This window comes from Erithacus rubecula (assembly GCF_903797595.1).
Source record: "Erithacus rubecula genome assembly, chromosome: 6".
NCBI classification, from domain to species: Eukaryota; Metazoa; Chordata; class Aves; order Passeriformes; family Muscicapidae; genus Erithacus; species Erithacus rubecula.
The window spans coordinates 3,520,314-3,534,848 of record NC_136688.1 but is presented as its reverse complement, the minus strand read 5'-3'; the positions used below and the strand labels follow the sequence as shown (position 1 = coordinate 3,534,848).

General features: G+C 42.9%; 2 protein-coding genes across 2 annotated transcripts in view; both read right to left on the bottom strand.

Annotated features, from left to right (window-relative positions):
• Positions 1 to 1,001: 1,001 nt before the first annotated feature.
• MRPL23 (mitochondrial ribosomal protein L23) lies at positions 1,002 to 11,661 on the bottom strand. The gene is made up of 5 exons (XM_079310076.1): positions 11,605 to 11,661; positions 11,368 to 11,490; positions 10,704 to 10,786; positions 9,043 to 9,116; positions 1,002 to 1,349 (listed from the first exon to the last, which is right to left on the bottom strand). The coding sequence occupies exons 1-5, from the start codon at positions 11,628 to 11,630 to the stop codon at positions 1,185 to 1,187; spliced, it is 471 nt and encodes a 156-aa protein (XP_079166202.1). The 5' UTR covers positions 11,631 to 11,661; the 3' UTR covers positions 1,002 to 1,184.
• Positions 11,662 to 13,254: 1,593 nt separating this feature from the next.
• TNNT3 (troponin T3, fast skeletal type) overlaps positions 13,255 to 14,535 on the bottom strand; it is a gene marked incomplete at its 5' end in the record, with an annotated part of 31,983 nt that continues 30,702 nt past the window's right edge. Inside the window, 1 exon segment of the mRNA XM_079309984.1 lies at positions 13,255 to 13,647. Coding sequence (XP_079166110.1) covers positions 13,599 to 13,647 — 49 coding nt within the window. The 3' untranslated portion in view covers positions 13,255 to 13,598.

Here is a 14,535-nt window from a genome sequence, read left to right as displayed (position 1 = left end):
CACTACCCTGCCAATTGCTCCAAGTGGCAGAATGCAAAAGCCAGTGAAATATTACCTATACATTTAACCCTGCATGTGCTGTGTTCTAGAAAACAGTCTGCAGAAGTACCTTCTCCATCTGTGAAGTCCCTCCTAGCCCTCCTTTTCCCCCACTATTTCTGACACAACAGCAGAGCACATTACTCCACAATGGAAAAGAGGAAATATCCTCATCAGAGCAAGGAGAAACAGCCACAAAGCCAAGAAATGAAAACACTGAACGTGGCAGCCCAGAAGGCCTAGAAAAGTTCTACCACTGCCCTGGCATCAGTAACTTGGAAGAAGGAGTTACACCAGAAAAAAAGAGTCTTTTTATTAGTCCTCAGTACAAAACAGGCTACACTGGCAGAAGCATTTCTAAGCCAATAAAACTGTATCCACACAGGACACTTGCCAGTACTGCAAGGTAGCTGTGGAGAGGGGAAGGAACACCAGCACAACAGTGCCAGTAAACATTCTTAAAGCAGGCTGGTCACAGAGCACACCTTCACTGCACAACAGCAAGCAGAGACGTGCACCACCTGTGTCTGCTCCTTGATGCTTAAGGGGATCAAACACCTATGAGTCCAGTCACAAACCTGCCCTATAAACACTGTCCCCAACATGCCACACAACTGTTACAAGACTACAATAAGATCACATCCAGGAAAGGAGGGGTCACTGCAAGAAAGGCAATAGGATAGCAGGACACAGTAAGTGACAATAAGGGATCCCTGTATCCTGAGCCTATAGTCCAGTTTTCTACACTTTCATGTCCAGCTCTGGCTAACCTATCTTGACTTTTATATACTCTAGTCAATACAAATTGCATGTATCCTAGAAATTAAATACCCTATTTCTATTAAACAACCCACAGCAGCATGAAAAAGATACACACAATGACATAGCCAGAACTGACAACAAGGAATTCCACATTTTAGAAAGAGTCCACAAGTTCACAGAAAAGACCTGGAGCAGTCAGATTTATTTTACCTTTTTATTTCTTCAGGGCCGTTTTGTTGTAGGCATGCACAAATAGCCAGAAAAAAGGCACGCTAGCAAGGGCTGCCCAAGAATAAACACTCAGTCACTATGAGAAAGGAAGAGTGCAAGTTGTGCTAATCAAAATCCCTCTGAGCCTAAAGGAAGGCAGCTGGCTTGTTGCATCAAAGTCCAAACCAATCAGGGACTCCACCTCGTCTGGGGTCACCTTCCTGCTTCTGCTTCTCTTTCTCCATAAATTTATCCCTGAAGTCATCGAAAGAGCGAGTTTCTGCGTCTTGTTCTTTCTCTGGAAACAGGTTGGGAAACTGAAAGGTTTGTCCTTGGCCCTAAAGAGAAAACAAATGGTCAGAGAGACATTCCAGACTTTCTGCAGTAGCTATCATCTTAGGGTGAAAGACCACCCTGAATTTTCAGCTAGTGCAGAATGGTACCTCGTGATCTCCCGAAATCGCTTTCCACCCGTGTCCCCAAGATACATGTGTGCTACTTAAGATACTTTTTTTTTTTTTCACAGATGCATTATCAGGAGATGGACATCTCTTCAAAGACTTTAAACCAGCTCAGAAATGATGTGTGAATCATACAGTAAAAGCAAGATGAGCATAAGTGATTTTGTTAAAGTAACACCACCAGGGAAATACACAGTGGAGCAGGCATGCATTATGTTAGCACTCAGTGGTTGTAGTTGTTTAGATCTCAGCTAAGGATAAGAGAGAGCAGTCCTAGCAGCTGTTATTGTAGGGTGTAATGTGGGAATACAGAATAACAGATATCAGAGGTCTCTTATCAACAGACATAAAGACTATGGTGTAAAACAATTACAGTGGGAACAATCTGTCTAATATATCACTAATGAGATTAAAGTGATTACATCTGCATCAGTCATTCTGCCTAACAGACAAGTCATTTAAGTGAAACATCATCATCAGATCTATGTCTCCCACTTGGAAAATAAACATTTGCTTGGTCTCTGTTTTTTATCTAATAGCAGGAAAGCGTTTTTCTGTGGAAATGTACTATCCCATTAACATTACCTACTTACTTTTAGTGGTGTTTGCTCTAAGTACAACTTCATTAAACTTAACAGTATCAGCCCTTCCACTCTGTATGGGACCTTGCATAATAACATTTGTAACTGGACCCTAAAATGACTCTCCAAAACACTTACAAACATTACCATACATAAACTTCTTTGGCAGCATTCTGCATAGAGAAATCTCAAAAAAAGTATTTAAGTGCTTCAGATGAAAACAGGTGGGTTTGGCTTTTTTTCAGATCAGCCAATCTCTGATTTTATGCAGTAAATATAACCAAACAAGAGGCTCAGTTATGAAATGGTTCCACAAAGGCCACAAAAGAAGCCTTCCCCAGCATACCCATTCTGCATTTTGGGATCAGAAATATGACATAATTAAATCCAACAGAATCATCACCATGTTCCTGACCCAGCTGAATGTCTGCTATGTTTTATTTCATCATATATAGTCAACCTGGTTAATAACAGGTGTGAAAAAACCTAAATCTCATATGCTTTGGAGAGAAAAAAAACATGACTTATCCCAGATGAGATTATCCAGACTGGAATCTACAAAATACCAACTCTACCCAGCAGTGCTCTGGTTGTTTTTGTAGTGCATACTTCTTGGGGGTTTCCTAAGAGCCTGACCATACTACAAAAACAACAAGGGAGCTGTTATGTACATTGCTTTTTCCTTGATTCTAGCCTGGATAAGCTCAACTGGAACATATCAGGGTTTTCCTTTCCACTGGTGTGCACTCTGAGGTTTCAGCTCTTTTGTACATTTAAATTACCAGGAGGTATCCTCATAATAGCTCTCCTTTGACAGCTAAAGCACAAAGTTCTTTTATGGCACAGAAACTGGCCTTACCATGGTCCTTGAACAAGCCCAGAGCTGCAGCCTACTGAACCTCTTCCTGTAGCAGGATCAGCAACAAGCACCCTTGAGGCCAAGCACTGCCCAGGATTTTAGCACACTGAAGCATTTGGAAAGGAATTTGCTAATATTATTAAAAATTGCTGTGTTTTAACTGCATTGTGGGCAGGTCACTCAGCCCTGCAGCACCACCAGAACAAACAGGGCCCATGCTGAAGACCTGTCTGCCCTGGAGGGGAAGCCATTTTAGTTAAACAAGTCAGAAAACAACTCAGGCTGACATGGTAGGCACACCACCTCCACTGAAAATCTGAGAACTATTTATATTGGTAACAGTGTAGTAAGGGACTGTTCTTGTTATGCAGCACTTTCCTTCTGGTATGCTTCCAGGACCAATGCATTTCCCTCATTGGAGAATGAAGGAAAGCTGTCCCTAAAGCATACTAACAAGATCCACAGTAATTCACTAAGCATTGCAAAACAGTTATTATTTTTAAAAGAGGGAAGAAAACAAAGATACACACAGAGGCTGCAGCAAAACCAGACAAACCTTTAAGCTGTTTATCAAAGTGCTCACAGTTCCCATTTCAAGGCTGGTGGAAGTCAAATATTGAGCTGAAAAATGTCAATCTGTATCTGGAGTCTTTTAATAAATCAAAATCAGCACAGACAAGTTGGCTCTTTCCAGCTCTTGTTTTGTGAAGAAATTCTGATTTTGGCTGGCAGCCAAACACGATTTGAAACAGCCAAGACATTACACCCTGAGAAATGAAGGTTGATAAATCTTAAGTAACAATACTCTGCAGTAATACTGCACTGTAAGGCTCTGGAGTGATGAAAGCTGTATGAAAAATAGCTATTGTGCATGCTCAGTAGCTAGTTTTCAGAAGAAGCCTGTATCTTGGGTATTTCAAAATTTCAAAAATACCAAAGGGCATCAACTTACATAAAGGATTGTGAGTCTGTCCAGGCATATTTACACTCAGTGCATCTTCCACATAATGCCAGAGGCTACTGAGGCTCAAGCTCATTTGCCACCTCCTTAAAAAAAAGCCTACCAAAGGAACAGAAGGATTGTCACTCCTTTACACAGTGCTGCTTTTTCTTTAAGAGTTCTTTACAAAAGTTCTTCCTTCTATACTGCAACCATCTGATAACCATATGATAAATGCATCCTCAGAATGAAATCCTCAATGGAATAAAGCAACAATTTTTACCAAGTTCATCAGGGTTTATCTGGTTTACAAACTGCTAGAACATGAAATGCTGGCATATCCAACCAGAAAGGAAGATTCTGGCTTACTTGAAAACCTTGCATTTGTTCACAGGTTTACCTTTTGCAAGCTATTTATCCCTTTAACAGCTAAATTATTGAAATTCTCGTAAGATGAAGTGACCTCTAAAAAGGCTAGAACTGGCTTCTGCTTTAGAACTTCTGCCAGTGTGATTACTCTAGTTAGCAGAGAAAGGGAGAGAAGGTAACACCACCTTTCTACTCAACACAACTGTGCTAAAAGAAAATCCTATAAAAAAGATAGACACCGGAAAAAAAGTAATTTTTCTTGTATAATTCTGTCATGGAACTGGGTGTTGCACTGACAGCAAAAGATCTTTTTCACCAATGTGAAGTGATCCCCTGATACTCTGGAATTTGTCAGGGTAAGCTCTACCACCATGTGTTCACGTTGCTCTCAAGCAAAGCCTTACAATACTAATAAAAAAAGAGCAAAAAGCCCCAAACAAAGCAATTCAGACAGGTGGCATTGAACACTTCAAAAAATAAATGCAACATGATGATTTTACACACTATTGTTCTCAGTTTGAGGTGTTCCCAGAGACCCTCCTTTTTCCTACAAATTCTATGGTTGTGCACAAGTGAGGTGTGTGGTCCAGTGTGCAGATAACAAAAACAGTACCCATTAAACCTCTACTCCTGCACAGCCCTAATCCTCAATTCAGCATTACCCAAAAGTAAAAGTGAATTATATACAATGTCTTATGAGGATTCATTTGTTAAATGCTAATAACATCCTTCACTATAAAAAGTGACCTAAGCATCAAACATTCTTTTCCCATTAGATTTCAGGCCTGTGTCCTAAGAAAGGGTGAAAACACACCTTGTTCTTGGAGTCTGGCTAAGGAGTTACCACAGGAGTGATACAAATTGCCTCCATTCATTTTAATGGGAGGTTAAATGACCGTAATTAGGCCTATGGAGTCAAGTGCTGGCCTTTCCACTGCAGAGCCTCACGTCAGAAAACTGCTGGAAGGATTATCCAGCACAAATTCACTTATACTTCTCTGACCTTTGAATTCCCTGAAAAGTTTAGGAACGATCAGCACAGATATTACTGTGCAGCAATGATGCAGCAAACAATGATCATGTAAACAACTCTAAGATCTTCTGGTTATTTGGATAATTGAAGCACTTACTACTGTCCTTCAGAATTAACAGAAAAGTGATGTTTATCATACCATTAACTACAAAAATGTTGGACTCCCAAAAGCACGAGATTCAGTCTAGCAGTAGCAGCAAATGCAGCTAAGTTTAATAATCCAGTGCATTTGAACAATTCTCCTACTACAGCAGTGGTAACATCTGATGCTAAAATGTATGGCAAAACAGCACAGAAAGCAACTTCAAAAATCCACTCAGGAACAACACTGCATATGGACCATCCAAGTTTCCCCTAAATTCAAAAGAAAACTGCTGTCACATCTGATGTGCAAAGAGGTTAATTACTGTGAGTGTACAGGATACTCTAAACAGGGGTTGAGGAGAAAGCATTTGCAAAAACATTCCCACTGGTGCCATAATTCAAGCAGCTAAATAGGTGTTAGTCCTACCACTGACAAGGTCAGACTCCTTTTTACAGCCATCTCCACTAGATTTCTCAAAACAAGTTTAATTAAAAATAGGTCTGGATTCCAGAGGCTTGTCTACAGTTGTGCTCCCACGGGTACTAACACCTGTTAAGCTAAACCAGTGAGAACACTGAAGGAGGAGAAGGAAGGGATATTGTTGTTTTTTTTAAATTTCCCTGATGTTAATGGAACTGCAGTTTCCCACTGGCTTTCTTTTCTTCTTTTTTTTTTTTTTTATTTTCATTATAATAATTACAACTGTATTGAAATAAGGAGAAAAGCTGCTGTATTACATTTATTTTATCTAGTTTGCAAAGATATAAAACTGGGTTTAATTAAAAAATAGTACAGTGTAGAAAAGTAGCATTGATACACAGGGCCATAAGTCTCTAACTCAAACCTTTCTCACCACATTCCAAAAGGGGAAAAAAGACAAGCAGGCTCTGGAATGGCAAGATATTGTTGATCCACAGCCTTCTATGATTTGAGGTATTTCTTTAGTGTGAAAATATTATGCTTGGACAGATCACGTATTTGTCCAGTTACCGCCTGAGAATAAAGTAAACAGCTCTGAATCTCCAAGAAATAGTATTTGGAAAAGAATGGACAACAATTCTTACATGTGGAACAGCTGGGGCACTAGTCTGACACCTAAGGGCATGTTGACTATGACTTCATACACCTTCCACCTTTGAGACACTTGCAGTAAGTCAATGGATGTGTGTGTTGCACTGGGACACATAAGGTGATGCTTTATGAAGCATGGAAATATAACTGCTCATGAGAATAAACTCAATTTCATTCAGGTAAACTGCACCACAGCTGCAAAGCCACACTGGAAAGAGCAATACTTCCACCTAGTGGGCAACAGAAAGATCAGCCCAAGACCTTCCAAAAACCCATCTGTATTTTTCCAGTCATAAGCAGTTTTAACTTGAAACTGGATTAATGAGAGAAAACACAGCTGGTAAAAATGGTGGGAAAGCCCAGCTACTCTGACTCATGGCAGATGCAAACAATTCTCATGAAAATAAGGATTTTACAGTGGTTACCAAAGACTTTCCTAAATTAGGCAGATATTAACAATGGACTGCATGGGGCCTCTAATGGCCTGATCACACCATGAACGAGAACGAAAGCAAACCCTTTAGATTCAAAAATGACACTGGGTTTCTGGCTTCACCCACTGTTTCAAGCTGGTGTGAACACAGAGCTGGGAGGTCATTGTCTGAGACATCAGAGCTAGTGATGAAAAGCAACAAACAAAAGTAAAAAGAGAAAGGGGAAGGAACAAAGAAACCTAAATGTTAATGGAATTAACAGACCACAACAACAATTGGAAAAAATAGACCAAAGAGACCAGGAATGAGGTGAGGAAAAAACACAGAGACCAAGCTTCACTGGCAAGAGCTTAGCAAACAGTCAGGATTCCCTCCCTGACCCTGTTCATGGAAGAGATGGAAAATATGGCATTGTTTAAGAACTTATTATGGTAACTACAGTGTAAGGCAATAGGGGACTCTTGCTGTCCCATGTACTAAGGGATCTCAGCCCAGTGCAACAGGGCTCTGTGCATTGCCCAGAAGACAAAATGGGAGGCTGGAGGAACAACCAAAGTACTCCTACACACCTGCCTCAAACACCAAGCTAGTTTAGATAAATCTCCACACCTGGGCTGACCAACCCTTAAGGCTATGGCAACCATTCTAGGTTGAGAGGCTGAATGTGAAATAAATGCACACTGCCTTAAACATCCTGCTCCAACAGAGCAGCAGCATTCTGCTTCCCACTCCTTCCCTGTGAATATCAATGGTTGCAGACTCCTCACCTCAGCAGACACAGGATACAAGACTGCACTACAGTGAAATAAAATTTGAGAACTAACTACAGTTCACTAGAGACCCATGTCAGCTTCAGTCTTGGGAAACAAGTTTCTAAAAACAAGGAAGTCACTAGGAGGGGGCTGTGGCAATGGAAAGTGCCTGCAACCACCTACTAAAAGGAAGAACACCCAGAGAAAGCAACTTGACATACAGCATCATCAATCCAAGCACTTACTTCCTAATTGTACAGTCCTGCTCTCCAGCAAACAAAAACCTAGCACAGAAAATCCAGGAGGGTGAATTTTCTCACCAAAGCAAGAGACTCTTCCTTGAAGAAGGAATGTGTGTTTTAGCCACAGTAATGTAAAATCCTTAGAGAGATGAGGTTGCCTTTAACTTCAGCAGAGTAAATCAAAGTTATTCCTCATCTAAATACATCTCTGTCAGTTTTTAGTAACATTGCACTTTATGCTATTCTTTTAAATTAGGTAAGGGCTGTCTAGAAAAACACTTGGTCCTCACTTTTCTTTCTACTCCCCTTCCCAGAAGAGGCTTAGAAAAAAAATCTTCTCAGCACATTTAAACTTTAAAATATTAAAAATCAGATTTCTCATTGTTTGTGCCTTTTGAGTTTGACCCCAAGTCTGTATGAAGTTTTAAACAGTCCCTAAGATCAGAGAGTGTTCCCTTAACACTGAATCCTTGTCCCAACACAGAGTAACAGTGAAGTTGTGTTGCCAACTGCAATTTTGAGCTTATGGTTTTACAACCATAAATACCATCCCTTTAATGCCATTTTGGTATGTGAAGGGGTTTTCTGTCACTGGTTGCACTTCTTTTTTGTATAAAGACAGGTAATCCCAACAGCAGATTAAACTATAATATGGTCCTGTTATGAAAGAAATTTACAAGAACATGAAGCTCCTTTTCCACTGGGCAACCAATGTATGTTTCAGAGTCCAGTTCAGCCACAAAGAATGCTTGTTTAGACATGACTAAAGGCTCTCCAAGGAATAAGCCTTAGTCTTCTCTGAAATTCAAAGACCTTTAATAAGAAGTTCCCTGCCCTCACAATATATTCTTTCACTTACTGGACATTTCAGCAATTAACCACACAAGTCGTGAACCTTCCAGCACACAGAGTACAGGGTCAGCATGAAACTCTGGCAAAGCAGCACCCTATGACATCAGCCACAACCTACAGACAGACCTCAAACCAACTCAGCACTTAAAAACTAACCATGTGTTTGAATTTGATCCTCAGACCAAGTCATTTAAATTTCATTTCATTCTGGAGTATGTGCTAAAGAATCTGTCACTATTAGAGGACTGGCAGAAATACTCAGCCAACCAGGAGAATTCAATGGCCATTTCAGCTTGGCTGGTTAACAGTGTCTTCCTCCTTCCTCACAATCATCCACATTAACTCAACTCACCAGCTGTACATAGGCAACCTTGTAATCTGGCTTCTTCACTCTCTGATTCCTGTGATTCCTCTTGTTGTTTGCACCTGCAGAAATGAAAAGAATCCCATCTTTTATTTCCCAGGACTTCTGAGTTCTCCAAAGCAATGCCAGCACAGCACCACAATTATTAAAGTGTACTGAAAGTAGTGGACACTGCTCTTCTTGTTTGCAAGCAGGGAACCAAGGCATCACCAGCCTGATGCCACTGTGTCTTCACACACAAAGTCTGCAAAGAAGCAAGGAGAAAAGTCTCCCTAGTGGGCACCAGGGGTGATGAGCTCCCAACATCCACAGCTTCAGGAAAACAAGGAGAAAATGATCCCTAAATAGCCTTAAACTTGACAGCTGATTCAGCTGATGAGCTGGATCTACTGTTTGTACTCCAGGATATTATATTCCACATCCAAACAAACTAAAGCACCTCAGCCTCCTCCAACTATGCTGGTCAAAATGAAGTGGGAAATGCAACTTACCCTCTTCATGTTAGGCAGACATTAAAGCTCCCAGATTATTAGGCAATCTAACTCTCTTTTATCCCTGACTATATACCACCACCTAAAATTAGCATTGACAGACAAAATAGTTATAAGGACAAGCATGACTATTTCTCAGTGCTGTTTGGAACTACATGTGTTTGGTATTTATGACTTAATTTAATTCTGGTTTTCACATAAACATATTCCAGGTTTCTTCTTAACTTAGGGTGTCCTAACCAAGTCACTCTCCACTCAATAATTACACTGCCTGGTAATCAAAAATGTAAATTAACATTAAAAAAAAAAAAAAGAAAAATACTGCTGAGTGCATCCAAACTGTAGTCGAGAAACTCTGTGGAAGGAAGCATTCATATGTAAAGGCAATATTATCTAAATCTATCTTATTTCAGTTAGAGATGAGTCCCTCTGCCTTCAAGTCAGAATTCAATATAAGTTAAACTAGGAACACTTTTTTGGTTGGGTTTTTTTAATTGGGATTTTGGTGGGCATTTGGGTGTTTTTTGTTGTTGTTAGTTTTGTTTCTAGGGCTTAGACAGGAGAGAAATACCACAAGTGGAAACACTCAAGTCTGTAGTAGAAATCTGGTAACAACAGGTAATAAAAACCTGAAAGCTTGTCATGATTTTTTTCTGATTATCTACTGGTTCAACAGAGTATTTTTCTTTGCTCTACAAGCTTTGCCTTTTGTTAGACCATAACACCTCCATAACACACGTGTGTGCGTGCAAGTTAATCTCAGCTCATTTTTCAAATGAAGGCTACAGTTGATTTAAGTTTAATTACTACTTGTATTAAAACACATGAAGCAGTTCCTTTTAAATGGAGAAACCTACTGTCTCCAAGGAGAAACAGTACCAACTACAAAAGAACAAGCTAGGTTACCGTTTTTAAATTCAGATTTTTCTTTTTAGAGTGAAACTAACATCATAATTTAATCAAAGCACTCAAATATGAAGTGGTGCACGTTCATTTGAAGGGATGAATAAACAGCTATGGAGACAACACCAGCTAAGCACCTGGAACCACTGCAACCAAAGTCTGCTGAAATCTGACAGACCTTTTGAAAGGTAAAAGTCTACTCTGGCTGTGCAGGGATGCTGTATTCATCCCACTGCATTACTCAGCTGCACTTACCATACTGTATCCTGGTCCTCACTGCAGCTACTGGCACATTGTATATTTTTTCAAGGTAATTCCTGATATCCAATTTTGTCATTCTAGGCAGTGAAAAAAACATTTTGGGGAAAGAAAGAAAAAGAAGGTAAATATTTAAATAAAATTAACTACAGAATGGTTGACACTGAGGAATAAATAACCATGACATGAAAGTATAAACTCAACCTACACCACACACTGCTACAGTGTTTTATGATCCATAAACTGTAACAATTATTAAATACTTTATCCTCTGTAGCCCCAACACTCAGAATGCCAGGTATATTCTGTGTTCAGCAGGCTTTCTCACTGCCCAACCTGAGATGCTTTTCTTCATTGTGAGTAGGAGCTGCTGATCGTAACAGAACCTGCTACAGTCTCAAAAGTGGCTCTAAAGTGCACCAGAAAACTGGTCAGACTAAAAGAGTCCTGACAAATAACTGGACACCACCTTGCTTACTCTGGATCAAATTCATAAGCACTTCCTTCTTCCCCAGCCCGTCCCTGGGAAGGCTGAGCCTCACTAACACCAGGGGAGAGGCGCTCCTCATTAAATCAGTGTCCTGGCCGTCCTCTGCAAGCGCTGCCCGATGCAGAATTCCCTTTCCTTTTCCCTTCCCAGCCCAGGAGCCCCGCTGCTCACTCCATGGAGACGCGGAACTGCACGGTGTCCTCGGGCTGGGGCACGCCGGGCCGCACCAACAGCATGAAGAAGTTGGGACGGAAGATCCGCAGCTGCGGGCCGCCCCTCTGGAACAGCGGGTACCTGCGGGGACACGCCGCCGCTCACTGACCGGCCGGGCCCCCCACCCCGCTGCCCCACCGAGCCCCACCGCACCCATCCCGCCATCCCAGCCCAGCCCGGCCCGGCCCGGCTCACACGGCCCGCCTGGCCCCCGCCGCCATGGCCGCGCCCCGCGGGAGTGAAGCGCCAGAGCGGCTCCGGGGCGGCAGCGCCCCCTGCTGGCTCGGAGGGCCCCAGCAGGCCGCAGCGCTGTGCCCGGCCCGGGGCTGCTCCGTGAGGGAAGGACAAGGAGCAGCTGCCGGAGAGGGACGCGAGGAGGGCTCTGCAGCATCTCTCCTGAGAGCACGGACTGCGGGAGCTGGGCCTGCTTAGTCTGGGGAAGGGAGGACTCAGAGGGGATCACATCACTCCAAGGGGATGGTGCCAGCCTCTTCTCAAGGAGCAATGGCTGTAAACTGAAACACAAGAAGTTCCACCTCAACACAAGGAAGAGCATCTTTACGCTGAGAATGGCAGGGCACTGGAACAGGCTGGCTGTACAATCCCACTGCCTGGAGATACTGAAACCCACCTGGACACATTCCAGTGTCCCCTGCTCTGGGTGACACTGCCTTGGCACGGGGGTTGGACTGAACAACCTCCAGAGGTGCCTTCCAGCCCTAACAATCCTGTGATTACACGGGACGCTGCAGTGTGTCTGCCTTTGCTGGGGCCCTGTCCTGGCTCTCTGCTGAGACCCAGCACAGACACGGGGCTGGTGGGCCGGGACCCCTCCCTTGTGAGACAGGCCGAGAGCCGGGGCTGTGCAGCCAGGGAAAGGGAAGGTGTCTCCTTGGAGAGCTGACTGTGACTTTCAGTGTGTAACGGGGCTTATAAGAAAGGCAGAGGTTTTTTACCAAGGTATCCTGTGTCAGGACAAGGGGCAACTGTTTTAAACTGAGAGAGGGCAGGCTTAGATTAGATGCTGGGATGAAATTCTTTACTGGGAGGATTGTGAGGCACTGGAGTTGTGGATGCCCCATCCCTGGGAGTGTTCAAGTGCAGGTTGGATGGGGTTATGAGGAAGCTGCTCTAGTGAGAGGTGTTCCCACCCATGGCAGGGAGCTGGAGCTCTATGATCTTTCAGGCCTCTTCACACCTGAACCACCCATGACTCCACGACACCTCAGCATATGCCAGCAGAGAGCCAGAGCGGGCACACAGGCACCAGAAACAGGAGTTTGGAAACATGGGAGAGACTCATGGACTTCCCTCTACCAGGGCAGTTCAAGGGTTGGCAAAGACACCCACCTCGAATTTAGTAACAGCCACTTGGGTTTTGACATCTACATTGAATTAACCAAGTAATTCACACTTCAGTACTGGACTTTAATATTGTATGCAGGCTAACTGCCTCAATAAATATTTTAATGTCATATTTCAATGAATCATTCTCTATTGCATTTGTCTGTGTTTAATAAAAGCTATGTGCTGAAAACTACCACTTCTGGAGATTTGTTCCTTTATTCCCCATTCTTTGATGCACTTCATCACTCGAACTTTGAAGTGAAATTTAACTACATTTGGCAGCCAGATTATGAGCTCCCTGAGAACAGTCAGCTCTTGGTATCTGTCTGTAGGATGGCTTAAAACAGCCCCCAATCCTGCGTCTTTGCTGATCATACTGAGCCTATTCCCCCTTGCAGAGACAGATCAAAGGATATTAAGCAAGGGTTTGGACCAATTCCCAAATCCTTGGAAAAGGAGAAGGCATTAAATAAAATACAAAACACCATTCCAGAGGGCTGTCATTGGAGTAGGTACTGGTTGTGCTTTATTTACAAAATCCAGAGATTTGTACACAGCAATCTACAGGACAGCATAGGGCTGGTATCAGGAGGATAAGGGACATGCTCAGCAGGAATTGAAGATGCCAGCAAGGAGTCATCCCAGTTCCACAGGGAACCTGCTTCCCCTTGCCTGAGGAAGCCACCAGACCCCTCCAGGAAGAAAAGCAGCAGCAAGAGCCAATGCAGGCTGATGTGATTTTTGTTATCATTGAGGCATGAGAACACAAGTGATCGGTGAAGGAGGGAAGAGGAGACCTGCAGGGGTTCAGCACACCACTAAAGGCCATCCTGCCTGGCTCTTTACTTCCAGCGCCCACCAACCTTGCCCTTGGCTCCTGCCTTCTTGCTGCTACAATGCAAAAGGAAAGAAAAACATGTCAGCATGGAAGTAGTGAGGCTTTGTGGCCACTCTGCATTTCTGACTCTTAGATTAGGTTCCAGCTGCTTTCACTTCTCACATGTTGGGCACACCTGCCATTGACCATATCCTGAGAAAAATATTGTTGATAACATGGAAAAAGATTCCTCCTGGGGCTCTTAGTGTGAAAGGCAGGATATGCATGCCTGAAAGAGATGGACCCTTCCAGACTGCAGGATTATCAGGGTAGAAATCTAAGTGGTCTCCACACTAAGTGATAGGTCTATGCAGCCACAGACTTGATATTTTCTGAATACAAATCTGCTGTGCTCTGGATTTTAGGATTTAGAGATCTATCTAGAGAAATTTGCTTGGTATGAGCAAATATGATCCATTCAGTAGTGGAGGCAAAAAGCTGAACACTAAATGCAGCTGAACACTAAATACAGCTAAGAAGTGCTTTACTCTAGAAAAGGCAGAGTGGCTATTTACATCATGAGAGCAGGAGCCTCCAAAACAATCCAAACAACTTTTTAGGCCTGCTCTTATATAGTATCCTTGTCTTGCTCATGGTGTCTGGGGAGTGGGGAGCTACACTCCCCACTCAAAACACCCGAGGCAAACTCTCTCCAAGAGTTCTTGCACACAGAAGGGCAGTCCTCCATGCAAGCCACTTACCTTCTGCCTGAAAAGCCTGAACCCAGGATGGGGCCAGGCAGGAAGTTAGTTGAGTTAGATTCTGGACTAGTTCCCATTAGCAGCACCTTGGTTTGTGGGGCTCAGCACACCCCCAAACCCTTCCATCTCACACACACCATGATGAGGCTGCTTCTTGAACCAAAGCACATGCAAGGTGGGGGCAGTCCTTTGACATGACAG